At 42.2% G+C, this 25,320-nt stretch overlaps 1 protein-coding gene across 1 annotated transcript in view; it reads left to right on the plus strand.

The window, feature by feature from the left end:
• Positions 1–24,523, plus strand: part of LOC110501720 (calcium-dependent secretion activator 2) — a 192,099-nt gene extending 167,576 nt beyond the window's left edge. Inside the window, exons 23-25 of the mRNA XM_090203751.1 lie at positions 6,313–6,420; positions 20,984–21,088; positions 21,306–24,523. Coding sequence (XP_090059877.1) covers positions 6,313–6,420; positions 20,984–21,088; positions 21,306–21,476 — 384 coding nt within the window. The 3' untranslated portion in view covers positions 21,477–24,523. The remainder of the gene's footprint in view (positions 1–6,312; positions 6,421–20,983; positions 21,089–21,305) is intronic.
• Positions 24,524–25,320: the final 797 nt, after the last annotated feature.

A 25,320-nucleotide genomic window follows, 5' to 3' on the forward strand; every position in this document is an offset into this window, starting at 1 on the left:
AACCATCCTGCGGAACGAGACTGTGCCGGCAATTACATTACTCAAAACAACAACTGCGTCACACACTACAACGATTGCAGCACTGGAGGCCTCCGCTACTAATGTCTCCGATTTAACTACATCCCTGGAGACTGAAGTTAAACGCCTAGCTGCGGATTTGAAATAGGTGAGGGAGTGCTGTGTGAGTTTAGAAGGGTTTCTCTCGCCGCAATAATCTGAGACTTGTATCAGTCCCAGAGTCCGCGGAAATGCATCACGCCACGGATTTCGTTTCAGGGCTGCTGAAGGATGTTCTTGCCTTAAATGAAAAGCCCCTGATTGATCGAGCCCACCGGTCGCTGTGCCCAAAGCCCCGGGATGGGGAGAGGCCCCGTGACATAATTCTTCGAGTGCACTTTTTTCATGAGACGATGGAGATCCTCCAACGAGCCCGCAATACCACTCTGAGCTTTCAAAGACAGAGCTTTTTCATTTACCAGGACTACTCCCCCACTGTTTCCAGGCAGCGCGCAGCTTTCGGACAGGCCAAACGAGTGCTTCGGGACCATCCAAGTGTGAAGTATGGACTGCGATTCCCGGCCGTTTATGGATATCTCATGAGGGTAAAGACCACACATTTGAATCTCCGGATGAGGCTATGGCTCACATTCAACGTCACATCAAGAAGTCTTGAATATGCTCACAGTGTGGATTGTAAGTACCCCACTTGTGGTACAATTATGTTTAGATATAACAGGCTAGTCTTCTATAGTTGGTGAAACTATTCAGGCTTATTTGATGTGATCTAATGTTTTGATTATCTAGTGTGCGTGCCTTATCTCTCTCACCTATTTAGTTTGTTTACACATTGTCTCAGTGACTCGAAATAGTTTTGGTTATTTGTTTACTGCATCCGTTTGCATTGACCCAGTAAACAGTAAATGTCTCCCGAGGCTACACGGTTTCTGGGGCCTCACTTTAATTTTAAAAGTTTTGAGCGTCATTTATGCCCAGCAAACGTTCAACGTTGCGCACACATAGTTTTTTGGTATTGGTTGTAAGCTGTCTCAGCTTCAACTAGACTACTATTATAATTACTATTATTTTTGATTGTCTAACTACGATTTCCTTACTTCAAATTAAATTTTTGGCTGAGAGCCTTTATACATTTTATTTATTTTCTTTCTCAATGCCTGTTATAAGACGGGTGAATACGATTATATACATCTACAAGTGGTGCTTTTGTCATTCCGTTTGCACAAGGGATTCGCCTTTTTTTTATTTGAAAAAATACGTACAAATCTTTCTTTTTGCTGCTTGATCCACTAACAAAACGCGACTTTAAAGAGCGGGACTGTGGGTTTAGGTTTAAGACCGCACTCTCACAGACATACTGTGCGAAGAGAACATGTTCTATTTAGGCTTGTACCTCGTTTGGGGAGGTATTGTCTGGGATGGGGGGTGGGGGGGCAGGTTGAATTGTTCAGTTCTAATGTTGTCATTCTGTCTTTTTAGTTTTTTTTCTGTTTTTTTTTCTGTACTTTTTCCAAACATTTACCACCGTGCATTATTACTCTGAGACAAGTTATTCTGGGGGTTTTGGGCGCTCATTGCTTTTCCATTCTATGCTCTAATGACAGGGTTGAATAACGGGAATGCCCAGAGGGGCCAAAATAATACGATCAAGTACATTTCTTGGAATACCAAAGGGGTTAACAACCCGGTAAAGCGTAAGAGGGTGTTGACGCACTTAAAGGGTTTGAATGCAAATATTGCATTTCTACAAGAGACTCACTTGAGGACTGGTGAGCATTTTAGGATGCGTAAGGACTGGGTTGGTCAAGTGTTCCACTCAAACTTTCATAGTAAATCAAGAGGTGCTGCTATTCTGGTTGATAAAGCTACTCCCTTTGTAGCTTCTGAGGTTATTGCTGATCCTAAGGGACGATACGTCATAGTAACTGGTGAACTGTTTTCTACCCCTCTTGTTTTGGCTAGTGTTTATGCTCCCAATTGGGATGACACAAGTTTCATTTCTTCCTTTCTGTCTGCTATTCCCAATTTAGATTCTCATTTGTTGATTTTAGGGGGGGATTTCAACTGTAAAATGTCCCCAGTTCTGGACAAGTCCTCACAAATAAATACAGGCCCATCTAAATGTGCCCTACTTATTCAATCCTTTCTTCAGAAATATGCTATGTTTGAGGCCTGGCGCTTCCTACATCCTACAGATAGACAGTATTCCTTTTATTCTCATGTTCATAAAACGTACTCCCGGATTGATTACTTCTTTTTGGACAAAAAACTTCTGCCTAACCTTCGGCAGTGTACTTACAAGAGTATTGTTATCTCTGACCATTCACCAGTAGTGCTTGAACTAGAGTTTCCCCAGCGACCTCCTAGGTGTTATCAATGGCGTCTCAACCCCATTTTACTCTCAGATAAGGAGTTTGTCAATTTCATTTCTTCTGAAATTACCTTATTCCTAGAAACTAATTCAACACCAGGTATGTCCTGCTCTACCATATGGGAGTCTCTCAAAGCATACCTACGTGGCCAAATTATTTCTTATACAGCCAACCAAAACAGAGTTCGCTCCCAGCGACTTCGGGACCTGAGCGAGTCCATAGCCACATTGGATGAGAAGTATGCTACGGATCCTTCCTCTGATCTGCATAAAGAGCGCCAACTACTCCAATCTGAATTTGATGAGCTCTCTACCAGGCAAGCTGAACAGTTACTCTTGCGAGCTCGATACAATGTCTATGAACAAGGCGACAAGGCCAGTAAACTCCTTGCACATCAGATCCGTAAATCTGAGGCCTCACGGCTAATCCCACAAATAAGGACCCCGTCTGGTGCCACCACAGTTATACATATAGAGATCAATGATCAATTTAAACAATTTTACTCAGCGCTATACACCTCTGAATCCCCTCAAGACCCTTTGCTGATTGACTCCTTCTTTAATGGCTTGAATATGCCTTCAATTGATACAGACTCCCATGACTGTCTAGAAGAAGAATTTACGCTTGAGGAGATTGCAACAGCAGTGTCCGCAATGAAAAGTGGTAAATCACCGGGTCCGGACGGTTTTCCAACCGAATTTTACAGGACGTTTTCTGGTCTGCTTTGCCCATTCTTCTCCCGACTATTCGCAGAGTTTCTCAATACTTCAAAGCTGCCGCCTAGTCTTTATCAGGCTTCAATTTCATTACTACTAAAGAAAAACAAAGATCCCTGGAATGTGGATCCTATCGCCCAATCTCGCTTTTAAACTGTGATTACAAAATCCTAGCTAAGCTTTTAGCCATCCGTATGGAAGGCTTGCTGCACCAAGTAATACACTCTGACCAGACTGGCTTTGTGAGAAATAGGCATTTATTTTTCAATATTAGGCGCCTTATGAATATACTGTACTCCCCAGCGTCGGAGGACCCGGAGGTGGTGGTCTCACTTGATGCCGAAAAAGCGTTTGACCGCGTTGAGTGGGATTACCTAACAGCTGCCCTTTATAGATTTGGCTTTGGCCCCAAATTCATTGCGTGGATAAAGATTCTTTATTTTTCCCCCATGGCTTCGGTACGGACTAATAACTTGTCCTCTGACTATTTTCCCTTGCACCGCGGATCCAGACAGGGTTGCCCACTCTTCCCCTTGTTGTTTGCTTTGGCAATCGAGCCTCTCGCCATTGCACTACGCTCTAATGATGCCATTCAAGGCATAATCAGGGCGGGCTGGGAGCAGAAAGTCTCGCTATATGCTGACGACCTCCTTTTGTTTATCTCCAATCCCGATACCTCATTGCCACGTGCCCTATCTGTTCTTAAAAAGTTTGGATCAATCTCAGGGTACAAGCTGAATCTAGGCAAGAGTGAGCTTTTTCCGGTAAACAAGGCTGCTTTAAAGTGCTCTTTCACATGTTCTCAGTTTAGGATTGTCCGGGATCAATTCACTTACTTGGGAGTAAAAGTGACAAGGAAATATTCAAATTTGTTTCAGGAAAATTTTGTTGCTCTAGCAGACAGATTGAAACAATCTTTTACTTTTTGGAATTCGCTACCCCTTTCTCTTATCGGAAGGGTTAATGTCATTAAAATGAATGTGTTGCCCAAATTTCTATATTTATTTCAATGTTTACCCATTTTTATTCCAAAATCTTTTTTTATTTCACTGGATCAAACATTCATGCATTTTATTTGGGATGGCAAGGTACCACAGATTGGTAGAAAACATTTACAGAAGCCTAAGTCATTGGGGGGTTTAGCTCTACCAAATGTTCAGACATACTACTGGGCTGCAAATTTTAGAGCCGTTCTGTACTGGCTGCAGACTGATCCTACTGGCCCTAGACCACTTTGGGTCCAGATGGAGTCTGAATCGTGTAAACCTGCAGCACTTTCCTCTGTGCTGTGCTCGTCTCTCCCAGTGTCCCTAGGCAAAAGGTGTGCCAACCCAATTGTAAAGCAGTCTCTTAAAATTTGGAATCAGTTCCGTTTAGCCTTTAGCCTCCGAGGCTTTTCTCTATCAGGCCCAATCAATCAGAACATTTTATTTCCTCCATCTTTGAATGATGGGGCTTTTGGCATTTGGCACTCACTAGGCCTTTCCTCGCTAGCCCAATTATTCTTTGATGGTACATTTGCCTCTTTTTCTCAGCTGCAGGAAAAGTTCAATCTCCCCCAATCCCACTTTTTCCGCTATCTCCAGACTAGAAACTTTGTCAGGGCTAACACACCTGGATTTCCCAATAGGCCTGCGAATACAGCTATAGAGAGCATCTTGGAGCTGAACAAGCTTCCTAGGGGCGCAATTTCAGATGTATATGCAAAAAAATGACTTACAGAACCCTTCTTTGGTGCCTTTAAAGACTCGATGGGAAAAGAATTTGGGGGAGGAACTTGGGGAAGACGCCTGGGAATCTGTGCTGCACAGGGGGCACTCGTCCTCTTTTAGCACTAGACACAGCCTCATTCAATTCAAGGTGGTTCACCGTATCCACTGGTCGGGGGCCAAACTTGGAAGAATATTCTCTGATTTTGATCCTACCTGTGTCAGATGTAAGGTGGAACCAGCCGCACTGTTGCATATGTTTTGGGGCTGTCATAAACTGTCAGGTTTCTGGGAATTAATATTTAAATGTTTCTCTGATATATATGATACTGTTATAGAGCCGTCTCCCTTTACAGGCCTTTTTGGAGTACTGCCCATGGGTACCCCCCTATCGAGAATCCAGTCGGACACTGTTGCTTATACAACTCTTTTAGCTAGACGGCTAATACTGCAGAACTGGAAGATGGCAGCTCCCCCATCTTATAAATATTGGGTGAGGGATGTGTTGTGCTCTCTGAAACTAGAAACAATTCAATTCAATTCACGTGGGAACCCCAAACTGTTTGATGAGGCTTGGGCTCCATTCCGGTCTTACTTTAAACAGTCCATCCTCTGATGGCATTCCAATTAATACTAAAATAAGTCTGTGACTTAAGGGTTGGAGGAGTTTCTCTCTGTGTTTTTGCTGGGGGGGGGGGGGGGGGGCATTAAGATCCATGTGCTTATTGATTGTGGTCCGCAGATGCCTTGTTCATCTTGCCCAGGCAGAGACTGAAGTGTGAGCTTGTTTTTCCCAGTTATTTTTACATTTTGTTCACGCCTACATGAATAATCATTTTTTTTAAATTTATTTTAAAGCATTGTAAACTTTTTTTTGTCCAGTGGATGGTCGGTCTGTGGCCATGACTCTCTGTGAGTGGTTGCATTTCTCCACCCTTATCCCTTGACTGTTTACAGGAACAATGGTGAGATGTTTGCTCTGTCCCTGTACCATAGATTGCCCTTTAACCTCTGTAGCCTTCTGCCTGGTGTGTTTAACTTGTCTAAAGTATGGTATCTTTAAAGCTATTTTTTTATTTGTATTTTTATTTGTATTTTTTTCTAGTTGAGTATATTATTTATATTGCTTTGTCTTGTCTGTGTGTGTGTATGTTCAAAACTTAATAAACAGAGTTTTAAAAAAAAACTATCATTTTGATATCATGGATGGTTAGCCCTTTCATCATAATTTGAGAATGGTTACATTTTTCCAGCCCCTTAGCTTTTCAGCGAAACAGGTGGGGGGAGTTTGCTTTGTTATTGTTTCAACTGCTGATGTCCACTTTAAGGCAATGAATATGGCCATTCTCTGTTTAGGTGTTAAAGTCCGAACACACCAGTTTACAAATAGTGTCTTTCCTATTACACTCCCCATGTTTAACCCTATCTATCGCCTCCTTGTGTTTTTTTTCATCTCTCCTCCTCTTCTTCTCCCTGTCTCCTCTCTCTATCTGTTCTCAGAAGCCAGGGATGGACCTGGCTGATACCTACATAACGTTTGTGCGGCAGAACCAGGACATCCTGCGAGACCGCGTCAATGAGGAGATGTACATCGAGAAGCTGTTTGACGTAAGTGTGTTGACCGTGACGTGCACTCACACTTGCACCTTGTAGACGGGTTGGATGGCAATGTCACGAAAATTATGCGCAAGCATCGATGGGGCCAGAAGCCGTGCTTTGTTATGATTGTGAATGGTCAGAGAGCTAGCAACAATCACAAGAAGCTGCCATGTGGGGAATCGTAGGTCAAAATCAAATCAAATCAAATGTATTTATATAGCCCTTCGTACATCAGCTGATATCTCAAAGTGCTGTACAGAAACCCAGCCTAAAACCCCAAACAGCAAGCAATGCAGGTGTAGAAGCACGGTGGCTAGGAAAAACTCCCTAGAAAGGCCAAAACCTAGGAGGAAACCTAGAGAGGAACCAGGCTATGTGGGGTGGCCAGTCCTCTTCTGGCTGTGCCGGGTGGAGATTATAACAGAACATGGCCAAGATGTTCAAATGTTCATAAATGACCAGCATGGTCGAATAATAATAAGGCAGAACAGTTTAAACTGGAGCAGCAGCACGGCCAGGTGGACTGGGGACAGCAAGGAGTCATCATGTCAGGTAGTCCTGGGGCATGGTCCTAGGGCTCAGGTCCGAGAGAGAGAAAGAAAGAGAGAAGGAGAGAATTAGAGAACGCACACTTAGATTCACACAGAACACCGAATAGGACAGGAGAAGTACTCCAGATATAACAAACTGACCCTAGCCCCCGACACATAAACTACTGCAGCATAAATACTGGAGGCTGAGACAGGAGGGTCAGGAGACACTGTGGCCCCATCCGAGGACACCCCTGGACAGGGCCAAACAGGAAGGATATAACCCCACCCACTTTGCCAAAGCACAGCCCCCACACCACTAGAGGGATATCTTCAACCACCAACTTACCATCCTGAGACAAGGCTGAGTATAGCCCACAAAGACCTCCGCCACGGCACAACCCAAGGGGAGGGGGGGGGGGGAGGATGACCACATCAGTGAATCAACCCACTCAGGTGACGCACCCCCTCCAGGGACGGCATGAGAGAGCCCCAGTAAGAGCCAGTGACTCAGCCCCTGAAATAGGGTTAGAGGCAGAGAATCCCAGTGGAAAAAGGGGAACCGTCCAGGCAGAGACAGCAAGGGCGGTTCGTTGCTCCAGAGCCTTTCCGTTCACCTTCCCACTCCTGGGCCAGACTACACTCAATCATATGACCCACTGAAGAGATGAGTCTTCAGTAGAGACTTAAAGGTTGAGACCGAGTTTGCGTCTCTGACATGGGTAGGCAGACCGTTCCATAAAAATTGAGCTCTATAGGAGAAAGCCCTGCCTCCAGCTGTTTGCTTAGAAATTCTAGGGACAATTAGGAGGCCTGCGTCTTGTGTAGGTATGTACGGCAGGACCAAATCAGAGAGATAGGTAGGAGCAAGCCCATGTAATGCTTTGTAGGTTAGCAGTAAAACCTTGAAATCAGCCCTTGCTTTGACAGGAAGCCAGTGTAGAGAGGCTAGCACTGGAGTAATATGATCAATTTTTTTGATTCTAGTCAGGATTCTAGCAGCCGTATTTAGCACTAACTGAAGTTTATTTAGTGCTTTATCCGGGTAGCCGGAAAGTAGAGCATTGCAGTAGTCTAACCTAGAAGTGACAAAAGCATGGATTAATTTTTCTGCATCATTTTTGGACAGAAAGTTTCTGATTTTTGCAATGTTACGTAGATGGAAAAAAGCTGTCCTTGAAATGGTCTTGATATGTTCTTCAAAAGAGAGATCAGGGTCCAGAGTAACGCCGAGGTCCTTCACAGTTTTATTTGAGACGACTGTACAACCATTAAGATTAATTATCAGATTCAACAGAAGATCTCTTTGTTTCTTGGGACCTAGAACAAGCATCTCTGTTTTGTCCGAGTTTAAAAGTAGAAAGTTTGCAGCCATCCACTTCCTTATGTCTGAAACACATGCTTCTAGCAAGGGCAATTTTGGGGCTTCACCATGTTTCATTGAAATGTACAGCTGTGTGTCATCCGCATAGCAGTGAAAGTTAACATTATGTTTTCGAATAACATGCCAAAGAGGTAAAATATATAGTGAAAACAATAGTGGTCCTAAAACGGAACCTTGAGGAACACCGAAATTTACAGTTGATTTGTCAGAGGACAAACCATTCTCAGAGACAAACTGATATCTTTCCGACAGATAAGATCTAAACCAGGCCAGAACTTGTCCGTGTAGACCAATTTGGGTTTCCAATCTCTCCAAAAGAATGTGGTGATCGATGGTATCAAAAGCAGCACTAAGGTCTAGGAGCACGAGGACAGATGCAGAGCCTCGGTCCGATGCCATTAAAATGTAATTTACCACCTTCACAAGTGCCGTCTCAGTGCTATGATGGGGTCTAAAACCAGACTGAAGCATTTCGTATACATTGTTTGTCTTCAGGAAGGCAGTGAGTTGTTGCGCAACAGCCTTTTCTAAAATTTTTGAGAGGAATGGAAGATTCGATATAGGCCGATAGTTTTTTATATTTTCTGGGTCAAGGTTTGGCTTTTTCAAGAGAGGCTTTATTACTGCCACTTTTAGTGAGTTTGGTACACATCCGGTGGATAGAGAGCCGTTTATTATGTTCAACATAGGAGGGCCAAGCACAGGAAGCAGCTCTTTCAGTAGTTTAGTTGGAATAGGGTCCAGTATGCAGCTTGAAGGTTTAGAGGCCATGATTATTTTCATCATTGTGTCAAGAGATATAGTACTAAAACACTTGAGCGTCTCTCTTGATCCTAGGTCCTGGCAGAGTTGTGCAGACTCAGGACAACTGAGCTTTGAAGGAATACGCAGATTTAAGGAGGAGTCCGTAATTTGCTTTCTAATAATCATAATCTTTTCCTCAAAGAAGTTCATGAATTTATCACTGCTAAAGTGAAAGTCATCCTCTCTTGGGGAATGCTGTTTTTTAGTTAGCTTTGCGACAGTATCAAAAAGGAATTTCGGATTGTTCTTATTTTCCTCAATTAAATTAGAAAAATAGGATGATCGAGCAGCAGTAAGGGCTCTTCGGTACTGCACAGTACTGTCTTTCCAAGCTAGTCGGAAGACTTCCAGTTTGGTGTGGCGCCATTTCCGTTCCAATTTTCTGGAAGCTTGCTTCAGAGCTCGGGTATTTTCTGTGTACCAGGGAGCTAGTTTCTTATGAGAAATGTTTTTAGGGGTGCAACTGCATCTAGGGTATTGCGCAAGGTTAAATTGAGTTCCTCAGTTAGGTGGTTAACTGATTTTTGTCCTCTGGCGTCCTTGGGTAGACAGAGGGAATCTGGAAGGACATCAAGGAATCTTTGTGTTGTCTGTGAATTTATAGCACGACTTTTGATGATCCTTGGTTAGGGTCTGAGCAGATTATTTGTTGCAATTGCAAACGTAATAAAATGGTGGTCCGATAGTCCAGGATTATGAGGAAAAACATTAAGATCCACAACATTTATTCCATGGGACAAATCTAGGTCCAGCGTATGACTGTGACAGTGAGTGGGTCCAGAGACATGTTGGACAAAACCCACTGAGTCGATGATGGCTCCGAAAGCCTTTTGGAGTGGGTCTGTGGACTTTTCCATGTGAATATTAAAGTCACCAAAGACTAGAATATTATCTGCTATGACTACAAGGTCCGATAGGAATTCAGGGAACTCAGTGAGGAACGCTGTATACGGCCCAGGAGGCCTGTAAACAGTAGCTATAAAAAGTGATTGAGTAGGCTGCATAGATTTCATGACTAGAAGCTCAAAAGACGAAAACGTCATTTTTTTTTTGTAAATTGAAATTTGCTATCGTAAATGTTAGCAACACCTCCGCCTTTGCGGGATGCACGGGGGATATGGTCACTAGTGTAGCCAGGAGGTGAGGCCTCATTTAACACAGTAAATTCATCAGGCTTAAGCCATGTTTCAGTCAGGCCAATCACATCAAGATTATGATCAGTGATTAGTTCATTGACTATAATTGCCTTTGAAGTAAGGGATCTAACATTAAGTAGCCCTATTTTGAGATGTCAGGTATCATGATCTCTTTCAATAATGACAAGAATGGAGGTGGTCTTTATCCTAGTGAGATTGCTAAGGCGAACACCGCCATGTTTAGTTTTGCCCAACCCAGGTCGAGGTACAGACACGGTCTCAATGGTGATAGCTGAGCTGACTACACTGACTGTGCTAGTGGCAGACTCCACTATGCTGGCAGGCTGGCTAACAGCCTGCTGCCTGGCCTGCACCCTATTTCATTATGGAGCTAGAGGAGTTAGAGCCCTGTCTATGTTGGTAGATAAAATGAGAGCACCCCTCCAGCTAGGATGGAGTCCGTCACTCCTCAGCAGGTCAGGCTTGGTCCTGTTTGTGGGTGAGTCCCAGAAAGAGGGCCAATTATCTACAAATTCTATCTTTTGGGAGGGGCAGAAAACAGTTTTCAACCTGCGATTGAGTTGTGAGACTCTGCTGTAGAGCTCATCACTCCCCCTAACTGGGAGGGGGCCAGAGACAATTACTCGATGCCGACACATCTTTCTAGCTGATTTACACGCAGAAGCTATGTTGCGCTTGGTGATCTCTGACTGTTTCATCCTAACATCGTTGGTGCCGACGTGGATAACAATATCTCTATACTCTCTACACTCGCCAGTTTTAGCTTTAGCCAGCACCATCTTCAGATTAGCCTTAACGTCGGTAGCCCTGCCCCCCGGTAAACAGTGTATGATCGCTGGATGATTCGTTTTAAGTCTAATACTGCGGGTAATGGAGTCGCCAATGACTAGAGTTTTCAATTTGTCAGAGCTAATGGTGGGAAGCTTCGGCGTCTCAGACCCCGTAACGGGAGGAGTAGAGACCAGAGAAGACTCGGCCTCTGACTCCGACCCGCTGCTTAATGGGGAAAACCGGTTGAAAGTTTCTGTCGGCTGAATGAGCGACACCGGTTGAGCGTTCCTACAGCATTTCCTTCCAGAAACCGTGAGAAAGTTGTCCGGCTGCGGGGACTGTGCCAGGGGATTTATACTACTATCTGTACTTACTGGTGGCACAGACGCTGTTTCATCCTTTCCTACACTGAAATTACCCTTGCCTAGCGATTGCGTCTGAAGCTGGGCTTGTAGCACAGCTATCCTCGCCGTAAGGCGAGTACAGCGACTGCAATTAGAAGGCATCATGTTAATGTTACTACTTAGCTTCGGCTGTTGGAGGTCCTGTAGGTTGCTCGTTTCAGCTAGTTTTATCTTCTTCTTGATGCCATGTCTTGTTTTGAGGTGTTTTGAGTAATTTCATGTCAATGCTAAAATGGCTAAAATTCGCTAGCTATCTAAGCAACAATTATAACAATGTATTTGAGTGAGGAAAAGTGCTCATTGTGCAAATGTATTTATGTTTTCAATAAACATTTGGAGATTAAATATAGTTTACATGTTGTCAACAACCTAATCCAATACCTAAACAACCTTTTGCTAAACAACAAACATATTTATATTATTGTAGACATAGCAAGGAGTATGGCTATTGTTAAGTCTGTATTGCTTCATAAACTCAGCAACAACAAAAAAACGTCCTCTCACTATCAACTGCGTTTTTATTTTCAGCAAACTTAACATGTGTAAATATTTGTATGAACATAGCAAGATTCAACAACTGAGACATAAACTGAACAAATTCCACAGACGTGACTAACAGAAATTGAATAATGTGTCCCTGAACAAAGGGGGGGTCAAAATCAAATGTAACAGTCAGTATCTGGTGTGGCCACCAGCTGCATTAAGTACTGCAGTGCATCTCCTCCTCATGGACTGCACCAGATTTGCCAGTTCGTGCTGTGAGATGTTACCCCACTCTTCAACCAAGGCACCTGCAAATTCCCGGGCATTTCTGGGGCGAATGGCCCTAGCCCTCACCCTCCGATCCAACAGGTGCTAGACGTGCTCAATGTGATTGAGATCCGGGCTCTTCGCTGGCCATGGCAGAACACTGACATTCCTGTCTTGCAGGAAATCACTCACAGAACGAGCAGTATGGCTGGTGGCATTGTCATGCTGGAGGGTCATGTCAGGATGAGCCTGCAGGAAGGGTACCACATGAGGGAGGAGGATGTCTTCCCTATAACGCACAGCGTTAAGATTGCCTGCAATGACAACAAGCTCAGTCGGATGATGCTGTGACACACCGCCCCAGACCATGACGGACCCTCCATCTCCAAATCAATCCCGCTCCAGAGTACAGGCCTTGATGTAACGCTCATTCCTTCGACGATAAACGCGAATCCGACCATCACCCCTGGTGAGACAAAACCACGCCTCGTCAGTGAAGAGCACTTTTTGCCAGTCCTGTTTGGTCCAGCGACGGTATATTTGTGCCCATAGGCAACGTTGTTGCCGGTGATGTCTGCTGAGGACCTGCCTTACAACAGGCCTACAAGCCCTCAGTCCAGCCTCTCTCAGCCTGTTGTGGACAGTCTGAGCACTGATGGAGGGATTGTGCGTTCCTGGTGTAACTCGGGCAGTTGTTGTTGCCATCCTGTACCTGTCCAGTAAGTGTGATGTTTGGATGTACCAATCCTGTGACGGTGTTGTTACACGAGGTCTGCTACTGCGAGGACGATCAGCTGTCTGTTCCTGTCTCCCTGTAGTGCTGTCTTAGGCGTCTCACAGTACGGACATGGCAATTTATTGCCCTGGCCACATCTGCAGTCGTCAAGCCTCCTTGCAGCATGCCTAAGGCACTTTCACGCAGATGAGCAGGGACCCTGGGCATCTTTCTTTTGGTGTTTTTCAGAGTCAGTAGAAAGGCCTTTTTAGTGTCCTAGGTTTTCATATCTGTGACCTTAATTGCCTACCGTCTGTAAGCTGTTAATGTCTTAACGACCATTCCACAGGTGCGTGTTCATTAATTGTTTATGGTTCATTGAACAAGCATGGGAAACCATGTTTAAACCCTTTACAATGAAGATCTGTGAAGTTTTGAGATTTTTAGGAATTATCTTTGAAAGACAGGGTCCTGAAAAGGGGACGTTTCTTTTTTTCCTGAGTTTACAATGGTACTGAAACCTGGAAGGGACACAATGTTATACTATACACACGCCTTGCTTTTTAGCATTTTATGTTTTTACCTGTACTTTTTGAAGTCAATAGTACAAACAACAGACAGACAACTTCACAACTCCGCCTGACAATTAAAAAAATACATATTTAAACTTGATTTAACTAGGCAAGTCAGTTAAGAACTAATTCTTATTTACAATGACAGCCTACCGGCGAACAGGGGGTTAACTGCCTTGTTCAGGAGTGGAACGACAGATTTTTACCTTGTCAGATCGGGGATTCGATCCAGCACCCTTTTAGTTACTGACCCAACACTCTAACCACTAGGCTACCTGCCGCCCCTGTTTGTGTGTATATGTTTTTACTTTTTTTAAGCGTTTTCGTCATACTAAGAACATAGAATGAGTGAGTAACTGTCATTTTTACAACGCTATGTTAAAATAGTTAAATGAATTTTGTTAAACACAATAGAAATTGGAACCAGTGGACAATATATCTGCTGTATTGTGATGCCAGTACAGTATATGTAGGTGTTGAATGAAAAACAGCATGAAAAGGAGACACATTTCACCCACTTTATTTATCCTATTCTGAGGTGAATCGTTGTCAGGTGTGTGTGGGATTCCATCAAACCTTAAATGTCCGGTAGTGGACACACAAACACACTCCCTCCCTCTCACTAAGACACACACATGCACAAAATCAAACTCTCTTTCCTTTTCACTCAAAGATACAGTGACACACACACTCTCCATCTCACCAGCTGCTATTTCTGTCCCACTGTTTCCCTTTCCTTGCACCCCTATTCCTCTCATGTTATACACACTTCCCCCACCTTTCTCTCTCTTCTTCAGCCCTCTGTCTTCCCCTTTCCTGACCAGTGCTTCCCACTCTACTTTATATCTCCCTCTCTCAACCATTTTATTTTCACTTAGACCTCCTAAACCCCCCTCTTTTCTTTTCACAAACTCCCCCCTCTTCTCTGGACCCATCTTAACCTGTATGCACCTCCCTTCCCATTTCTTCCTCACACATTTGCCCTCCTTTTTCCCTCTCCCTATCTCATTTGCACCCTCTTATTGTTGTGGGGAGGCCGCATGATGTGATGAGTGCGAGAGGACACTTGTTTCACAGTGAGAGTACCCCATTGTGACTACTTCCAGGGCCCAAGCTACCCCCCCCCCCCCAGGGTTTTTGTTGACCTGTCTACCATTGAAATATGCTGAGAGGTGCCCTGTGTGTGGCCCCCTTACTTCCTCTATATATCCTGCGGTTGCAGTGTGTCACAGAGTACCTTCAGTGTTCAGCACATAAGATGAAATGCATACACATACATACACAATTACACACATCTAAGGCACACATACATACACATACGTACCTATCTGACAATGCATGCAACAACAACAACAAAACGATTCATCCATCCGACACACACGCAAACACAGCCCTCCTCATTGCTACCCTCTAAGATTGGGTTTGTAAACTTGACGTGGAAACTGAGATTGGAGTAAAGCAGTGTTCATTTGGGGCTGGGGAGATGGGGAGGGGGTTGGATGGGAGACGGAGGAGGCAGGCACAGCTCTAATGGACCCCACACACCCACAGTCATGCACCAGGAGGAGAGACAACGTCAGGGTCTAACCATGTCACCACACACACGTTCACCGCCTGTGGTTGTGTGTGCTGGGAAATGTGATGATCTCTCCATAGATGTGTTAATGTGCACACCTCTGTCTGTTTATGTGGGGGTAATTGCATTGCATGAGTGTAGGTAGCTCTTGCTGCTTTTGGGTGCCATCAGCTTGTATTGGTCAACTGTTTCTAAGTGTGTTTGCATGTGTGTGTATGGTTTACTTGTGTATGTGTGGGTGTGTTTGCATGCATGCATATAGAGTCGGAGCCATAATTATTGACACCCTTGATAAAGATGAGCAAAAAAGACTATCAAATAAATGCATATACTGAGCTATATTGTATGCTCCCAAAATTTGAAAATTATATTATTTTATACTAGTACAATTGCTCAGATAAAGACATTTTGTTTAACAAGTATTTATTGTCTCTCAAAAAGATAAGGGTCAAAATTATTGGCAACCCAATCATTTTTATTATTTTACCACCTTTTTCTACACAATTTTGTGATATCCAATTACGATCTTGTCTCGTCGCTGCAATTCGCCAACGGGCTCGGTAGAAGCGAAGGTCAAAACATGCGTCCTCTGAAACATGACCTGCCAAGCCGCGCTTCATAACACCCACTCGCTTAACCCGGAAGTCAGTCGCACCAAAGTGTCGGAGGAAACACCGTTCAACTGACGACCTGGTGGTCAGCTTGCAGGAGCTCGGCCCGCCACCAGGAGTTGCTAGAGCGCGATGAGGCAAGTAAGAGCGCGATGAGCCCCCCCCGGCCAAACCCTCCCCTACCCCGGACGACTCTGGGTCAATTGTGCGCCGCCCTATGGGACTCTCGGTCACGGCCGGTTGTGACACAGCCTGGGATCGAACCCCAAGCTGTAGTCACGTCGCAACACTGCGATGCAGTGCCTTAGACCGCAGAAACCCTATTTTCAATACCTCATCTTGTGAGTATAACAGCACTGAGCCTTTTTTACATAACGCACTGAGCCTTTTTTACATAACGGCACTGAGCCTTTTTTACATAACGGCACTGAGCCTTTTTTACATAACGCACTGAGCCTTTTTTACATAACGGCACTGAGACTTTTTTACATAACGGCACTGAGCCTTTTTTTTACATAACGGCACTGAGACTTTTTTACATAACGGCACTGAGCCTTTTTTACATAACGGCACTGAGCCTTTTTTACATAACGGCACTGAGCCTTTTTTACATAACGGCACTGAGCCTTTTTTACACTAGTTGTGGTTTGGCATTGAAATAAGGATGCTTAAGTAGAAAAGAACCCCATACCTACTGTAAAATATGGTGGTGGATCTTTGCTGTTATGGGGTTATTTTGCTTCCACTGGTCCTGAGGCCCTTGTTAAGGTCAACAGCATCATGAACTTTACCCAGTACCAGGATATTTAAGCCAAAACCTGTTTAAGCCAAAACCTCTGCCAGGAGGCTGAAACGTGGCCACAAGACAATACCGGCAATACAATAACCCAAAGCACGCACATCAAAATCCACAAAGAAACGGTTAATTGGCCACAAAATATTTTTTTGCAATGCCATCTCAGCATTCGGACTTGACCCCCATTAAAAACCTGTGGTTTGAATTGAAGGGGGCAGTTCATAAATGCAGATGAAGGATATCAAGGATCTGGAAAGATTCTGTATGGAGGAATAATTTAAGATCCCTCCCAATGCGTTCTCCCATCTCATAAAACATTTGAGGAAAAAGCTTAATATTGTTACCCTCCCAAGGTGAGGTATTGTAAGGTATTGGAAACATGGTTGCCAATCATTTTGACCACAATCTTTTTAGTATTTGTATTATTTATTTTATACAATCTTTTTTTCCCTCATCTTTATCAAGAGTGCCAATAAATTGGGACCTGACTGTATGTGTTTCTACACATGAGGAGCAGCCAAGATAGTGTCTAGCTTCCTTTGTTGATGATGAGGGTAATGCATGCCCTTGCGGGCGACCAGTCCTTCTTCTCGTCCTCCATATTAGGGGACAAATCTCCCAGATTAATCTGATAAAGCCTTCTGACAGGGGCCACACAAACTAGCCCTCCCCTCCAGCCAGCCCCCAGGTGTGGCCCTGCTCTCTTCACTCTGCCTTTAACCACGTCAACCGAGGGACACTTAAGTGTGTCATTAACATCTCGCCGTCAGAAACACCACAAAGACACACTCAGCTACCAAACTACATAAATAATGTTCCAGGAGAACTAATGACAACAAACGACCTGACGTTCACTCGTCTAGTTAACGCTCTCTTGTTCCCTCCATCTGTTTTCCCCCTCTTCCACTAATCGGCTCAATTAAAGTGCATCTCCATTTTCAATTTCACGCTCGCTCCATTGAGTGCCAGGGGGCGGCTAGCCTGTTACCGAGTAGGCTGGCTCTCGTTGTAGGTATTAATGTTTTTATTGGCTGTTGTGGAGCCAACGATACTCAAAGTGAAATGAGATGGATTCTTCTGGAAAGGGAGCTTTAAAATATCAGAGAGGACAGGCTGAACGATGGAGAGAGTGTCATGCTCTTTGTCAGAAGTCCTCACTTGAGAAGACATTGATAGAAACCCAGATGCTTTCAGTCACCAACATCCCCACTAGTTTTTTTTTTATTTCCCTTTCAATGAGCAGGGAACTCAATGTAGGATATCGCATCGTCAAACAAACTCTGTATAGAGTGAGGCACACTGGCTCCAAATAGGGTTCACAGACAGTGTACTGTGCCTTTTACTTAATTCAGTTATTTTTTGTCCCCTAAACTCCCAAGCCTCATAATTTCAAATAGAACGGCTAACTTTATATGTAAACATAATATGCTCTCTATACACCTACACTACTATACTATACCAGTGACTTAATTGAAAGAACATTGTGAGATGATTTGCATGAAGAAGAAATGTTCTGGCATACTACTGTATGTAGCCAGGAGAGAGGTGTGAAAGGTAGCCAGGGGAGAGGTGTGAAAGGTAGCCAGACTGGTAATAGAACTACAAAGGCATTTACAAACACATTATGCATTCTATTTTTAAAGCAAGGAGGTGAGCCTCTTCAGACCCACACATTCAGGTATTCTTCAGTAATTGGCATATTTGAAAGTATAATGGTTTTAATGGAACACTGTTGTCCTTTTAAACCCTATCCTTTGACCTTGTGTGATGTGTTGTCTGGTGTGATTGGAGAGGGTGTTGTGGAACTTGTCAATGGAAAATGTTAGTCTTCTATACAAAAAGGGATTGAAGGAAATATAGCAATACACTCTTTGAATGTGGTAATAAACAAGTTGAATGAGATGTACAGTCACCTTAAAGGTGACCAAAAAAGACTCTAAAAGAAATAGTACAGATAATGAGCACACAAAAAAAGGGGAAATTATATTATTTTATACTAATACAATTGCTCAGATAAAGATACTTTGTTTTTAAAAAATATATGAAAAAAAATAGATTTCAAAATTATTGGCACCTTTAAAGATTCTTGTAAATTAAATCAAACAAAATTCAATCTGCATTAACATTCTACTTTTTAAAATGAATCTCATCTTTTAAGGAACTGTATTTGGGCCTGCCATGGCTTCCTGTTCCACTGAGGTATAAACATTTGGTAAATCGCATGTCAAATCCCTTCATCCATCACCATTGAGAAAAACAAAAGAACTCACAAATTAAAAGAGACAGATAGTTGTTGACTTTCATCAAACAAGCGATGGGTACAAAAAAAAAACTGAAAATAACGAATATACCACTTACCACTATCAGGGCAACAATTAACACGTTTAAAACCACTGGAACAGTGGTAAACTTGTCTGGTAGAGGATACAAGTGTATCTTGTCCGCACGCACAGTGAGGAAGATGGTTTGGGAGGTAAAGAAGGGACAACATTTGAGAATGACAGAACTTGCTCTCATCTAGGGTCATCAAGTCTCCAAATCTACATTTGGCTAATAGGCTATTTGGAAGGGTTGGTAGATTTTTTTACATTTTTTTATGAGAGCAACCAACAAAGGTTAACACCTAGAGTTTGCTATTGACACTTGGATTGGAACTGGTGCTATGTTCAGAGTTGACAAAGGTCTTTGTCCATGCACACCAGTGGTGGGTTTGGCCTCAAAAGAAGGATGCATATGCCGCATATACTGTAAAATACAGTGGTGGATCTTTGATATTATGAGGCTGTTTTGATTCCACTGGTCCTGGGGCCCTTGTTAAGGTCATCTGCACTCTGCCAAACACCAGGACATTTTAGCCAAAAACCTGGTTGCCTCTGCCAGGAGGCTGAAACTTGGCCAAAAATGGATCTAACAGCAAGACAATGACCCCAAGCACACATCACAATCCACAAATAAATTCTTAGAGGTCAGTCCATAACCGCTGACCGAAGGATATCAAGGATCTGAAAAGATTTTGTATGGAGGAAGATCCCTCCCAATGTGTTCTTCAGTCTCATAAAACATTACATAAAAAGTCTCAGTTCCATTGTCCTCGCAAGGGAAGGGTGAACAAGCTATTGAAAACAGGGGTGACAATAATTTTGACACCTATCTTTTTGCGATTTATTTATTACTTGTTACTTTTATTACTTAACCAAAATATTTTTCTCTGAGCAACTATATTACAATATAAAACAATATAATTTCCCCATATAGCTTCAGTATTTGTATTATTTATTTTGTAGTCTTTTTTGCTCATCTTAATCAACTGATTGTGTGTGCGTGGGCGTGTGCATGTGCGTGTGTGTGTGTGTATGTGTGTGTGTGTGTGTGTGTGTGTGTGTGTGTGTGCGCGGTCCAATTCACTTAAAAATGTATCTGATGATTTATGCATATCAACATTGGATGGTGCCCACATTGATCGTGTCCCGCTTGTAAATATCTGGGCATCTGGATTGACAAAAGATATAATTTAAAAACCATATGGATGGGTTAATTAAGAGGTTGAGAATAAAAATAGGCTTCTTCTTCAGAAATAGACCATGACTCTTCCTGAAAAGCAGAAAGCAGTCAACTTTCCTGCCCGTGCTAGACTATGGTGACACCATTTATACAGCTTCCACTTCACTGAAACCACTAGATGCAGTTTACCAGAGCGCACTTTGCTTTATTATGGGCGACAGGTTCAGTACACTTCATTGCATACTATATCAGAATGTAGGCTAGCCCTTTGTTAAGTCTCGTAGATTGACATGCTGCTCTCTTTTTGTTCATAAATCCCTCTTGCACAAACTTCCGCTGTACCTTATTTAATTGTTCAACTGCAGACTTACGAGTCACCAGACCCGATCACAGGGATGGTTCCGTTGATATCTATTGAAGTAGGTAAATCTGCATTCAGTGTTTTTGCACCCCATGTCTGGAATGATCTGCAGAGCTCTCTGCACCTTGATGCTTTGTTACCTCTAGGGCAGCTCAAGTTGTTGATGGAGGACCTCCGTGTTAAGGAATGTGATTGCTTTTCTTAAATTGCTTGGAAATATTGTATGTTTTTATTGCGTTGTATTTGTAAATGTTGCACATTTGTATGACTGTGTACACGCAGGGCTCCCTTGAAAAATAGGCCTTCGTCTCAATGGGATTTCCCTGCTAAAATAAAGGTTCAATCAAAAAATATGAATAAATACTATTTCTTAACCATTTACACAGTCCTGGCAACCACTAGCCTATGCCTAGCCATCTGGCTTAGCTAAATTACATTTGCTGTTATAGTGTAACTCAGCTATATCTTCTGTTACTTTATGCTCACAACCACGTTATATCAGCCTTATTACCTTGTGACAGATATAGTGTATAGAATCATTGTACCTTGACATGTTGCTTTATCTACAGTGTACCTCGGTTAAAATAAATATATAAGCTGACTTGTTTGTGTCTGTCTGCGTGTGTGTGCGTGTTCACAGCAATGGTACACCAGCTCCATGAAGGCTCTGTGTGTGTGGCTGACAGACAGACTGAACTTGCAGCTTCACATGTACCAGCTGAAAACACTCATCAAGATTGTCAAGGTAACGTGCATTGTTGAAGTGGTGCAAGTGTACACTGTAACCATTCAGCTGTAGGCCTCCATCCAAACATGTACATATGTACCTCAATCTAAATATTAAGTCCAGTGCTCTAAGAATGTTTCTTCGAGTTGTGAATTAGCCTACAACTGTACAAAGTCTCGGTTACCCATTGCCTCCGTGTCCTGTGTGTGTTTTTGTGTTTGGTTTCATCCCACAGAAGACATACCGAGACTTCCGGCTCCAAGGAGTTCTGGATGGGACCCTGAACAACAAAAGCTATGAGACCGTCTACAACCGACTCACCACGGAGGAGACTACCGTGGCGGTCAAGGCTGGCGACGGTCTCCAAGGTATCACCATGAGAGACAGTGACGAGGAGGACGGATGAACTTTGGGAAGTGTGTGCTTGTGTGGAAGGGATGGAGATTGTGTGTGTGAGACAGAATGATATGGAGGGGTTGGAGAACACACACTAAACTGTGTGATGAATTCATCCATCCTTGTGTACCCCCTCTCTCTCTCACCAATCCCTAGTACAATAGTGGGTACCTTCCCAGCCATAATGACATGATGTTATTTTGTACAGTACAGCTCAGTGGTCACCAACTGGTAACCTTCAGGGCAGTACCCCTTTGTTTATTTATTTAATTTGTTTGTTTGTTTGTTAGTTTGTTTTTACTTTATTTTAATGGTGATGTAGACCAAGAAAAATGCAAGTTGTTCTCTTAATGCAGACCTTAATGCTCAAATCAGTTTTGTTTTTTCAAATCCGTTTTGGAATAGTGACTGTCCAAACAGCAGGTTACAAGTGACCAAATCGGATTTTGCTGACAAAGCAGTCTTTGCTGACATGGCTACGCTAGTTGTCATAGTAACGACTGTTGTGTGTGCAGTGGTGATGGCTGATTGGTGGTGGTGCTCATGCCTCCTCTCACTCAGAAGATATGTACTGTAGCAAGCTAAGGTGACAAAAACAGTAGCTATGCTTCCATTAACTTGTCCAGTGATTTTGTGTCAACATTTAGAAAGTTTGCATAGAAAATAGATGCAGCAATTGCCGGCTAGGGTGTGTTTCCATTGAACAACCTTGTGTCGATAAAAACAGCTGGACATAATGTCTCACCCCAACAAGAACACAAAAACCTACAGTGTCAAATTAAAGTGGAGTGGCTGAAGTCTTTCCATAACTCATTTAGGCAAATTGCACATTAATACATTGGTGACAACCTGTGTGCCATCCCACCTACCCGTTTCATGTCTCGGGTAGCCTTCGAAAGCCAGCAAGAATGCAATAATTGAGTAGGCATTTATAATTAAATGTTGTGGAGCTTTATAGCTATGTGATGACATCATGTACCTTAAAAAATATTCTGCAATCAGAATTTATTAGAAAACCCCTGTTTCCATTTTAATTTGTCACAATAAAGAAAGTTCGACCAAAAGAAAAATCCACCAGTCAAACAAATAAAAATGTTGTCCATCTTTAGAAAAGGTCTCCTACATCTGCCATTACACATGTCGCAATGATTTTTTGTTGACATTGCTTTCCAATAAACCTGGGTCAATGGAAACCTGCCTAGTGCCTGTCATGAACATTTCCCAATTGCATTGAATGTTCAAAATCATAGTATACATAGACTTTTAAGCCTCAAAGGATAAGATGACCCAACTTTCAAAATTAGCCCTTTTGGCTAGCCACAACATTCAACAAGCTAGCTAGCTGTTTAGCTTACTAGCATACTCACTAATTTGTTTGTACATGACTAACATGCTAGCTAGCTACCACATGTTCTTGTCAAACTGTCAACAGAGTAGCTTACAAGCAACGAGTTATGCCACTCGTGGGCAAATAAATCAGTCACATTGTCAGGAATCCGATTTGTATCTGATTTCAAAAAACACCTACAAATGTGGTTTGAACTGTGGCTTGAAATATCTGATTCGATGTGGTTGTTGACTGTTCAGAATGTAGAAAAGAAATCGGATTCAAATCGGATATGCAAACCACTAGAATTTGAGTCACTTCAAACTGCCAGTGTGAACAAGGCTTTATGGTTACCTAGATATAGCCATGCCAATTCAAACAGGTTTTTAAAAAAAAGTGCATTAAAAAGTGCATTATGAGGACATTGGGGTTGTTCTTACATAAGTACCCTGAAAGACAGTCGATACAGGCAGTATCCATATGTTTATGCTGCACTGTATGAATGGGAATGTATACCTGTAGGTTAAAGTGTCACATTGTCATGGCATGTATGTAGGCTATGCTTGAATGTGTTTTCCTCTACAAGAGTTACCAGATGACTATGAATTCAAAGCTGTGTTAAATATGTCTGATGGATTGTGTGCATCATGTTTGGAATCTGAATTGCCGTCTTAACTGTAATACTGCAATGAATTATATGAAATACATTTCTATTGTCTTCTGTGCACCTGTTTTTGTTAAGGTGTGTTCTAAGTGTTAGAATTAGTGTTTTTAATGCAACCATGGTGTCCTTATTGACTAAATTACTCCATAAATTATATTAACAGCACGATCTGCAACGACGAACCCTTTGATTGGTAAGGTGATGGATGGAGCTATACGTTATTACATTTTTAGTTTTTAAGGAGCGATGCATATTGTTTTATAAAAACTGCTATTTAAAACCAAATGACTAAAATCACAACAAAAACATAAACAATTGAGTATTACAAAATATCAAGCTAATAGGCATTTTTATAAGTTAGATTTTTTTCAAGAATCATATATCATTACCATAACTAATATACCAATTATGACTATCTTACAAATTGTGGCAACCTATTTGCCAACCTATTCCAACAGTTTATAGTTTTGTTAGAAGCCTAGCTGAAAAGTCTCCATCATGACATCAACATTGACAGTCACGTGTTGAAATACACCTAGCCTAACGGCCATTTCCTTTGATTTGTATTCATCTCAAAAAGTACTGAATTGCAGAAATGGTCATTTTCTTGAGACATGACAACCTCGTTTCAACTAACCATCTTGTTCAATGTTATCATGAGCAGACTTTTTCCTCCCCATTCACTGACCTGTGTAAAATGAAAGAATCAATATTCTGAATTGGTTTAATTTTCCTCCAAATGGGACGAATACAGTTCTGTGGTCAAATTCAAGAGTTTGGTTCCAAAGTGCTATATCCACCAATTTTGTTCACCAGAAACGATTGCTTATGGTTACCTTCGTGTGTGTTTGTAAAATATTACTGTTCTCAGATTTGTAATTCATTGATTTTATGTTTGTTATTATTTAAATGTTTTGCTAAATGCTATGTATCCATTGTTTAGCTGGAATGGAATGTTCGTATAGTATATTGCCTGTGATATGTGGTTGTCTCACGCTATCTTAAGATGAATGCACAACTGTAAGTTGCTCTGGGTAAGAGACTGCTAAATGAATAAAATATCAAATGTAAATATTTTACATGCAGATCTCATATTACTCTATGGATTCATTTTTTTGAAACTTGAAAAAATATATTGTTGTCACAAATGTATAATTTGTACAGTTCTTTATATAAAACCTAACAGGACTACTTATTTGTCTGAGAGTGAGGCGGATATACGCAGTGCCTTTAGAAAGTATTCCCACCCCTTGACTTTTTCCACATTTTGTTGTGTTACAAAGTGTGATTAAAATGGATTTAATTGTCATTTTTTTGTCAACAATCTACACAAAATACTATAATGTGAAAGTGGAAGAAAAATTCAAACTTTTTTATTTTTATTAATGGAAAATTAAATGTTTAATAAAATGTATATTGATTAGATAAGTATTCAACCCCCTGAGCCAATACATGTTAGAATCACCTTTCACAGTAGTTACAGCTGTGAGTCTTTTTGGGTAAGTCTATAAGAGTTTTGCACACCTGGATTATCCAATATTTGCCCATTATTCTTTAAAAAATGATTCAAGCTCTGCCAAGTTGGTTATTGATCATTACTAGACAGCCATTTTCAAGTCTTGCCATAGATTTTAAAGACAATTTAACTCAAAACTGTAACTTGACCACTCAGGAACATTCAATGTCGTCTTTCTTTCTTGATGTCTATAGTATTCTCTCTGGTATGCAATCTGGTTTCCGCTCAGGTTATGGATGTGTCCCTTGATTCTAAGCAATGTTGTGCTGCTATCTTTATTGACTTGGCAAAAGCTTTTGATACGGTAGACCATTCCATTCTCGTGGGCCGGCTAAGGAGTATTGATG

This window comes from Oncorhynchus mykiss, chromosome 2, assembly GCF_057628025.1.
Source record: "Oncorhynchus mykiss isolate SJ-2025 chromosome 2, ASM5762802v1, whole genome shotgun sequence".
Taxonomy (NCBI): domain Eukaryota; kingdom Metazoa; phylum Chordata; class Actinopteri; order Salmoniformes; family Salmonidae; genus Oncorhynchus; species Oncorhynchus mykiss.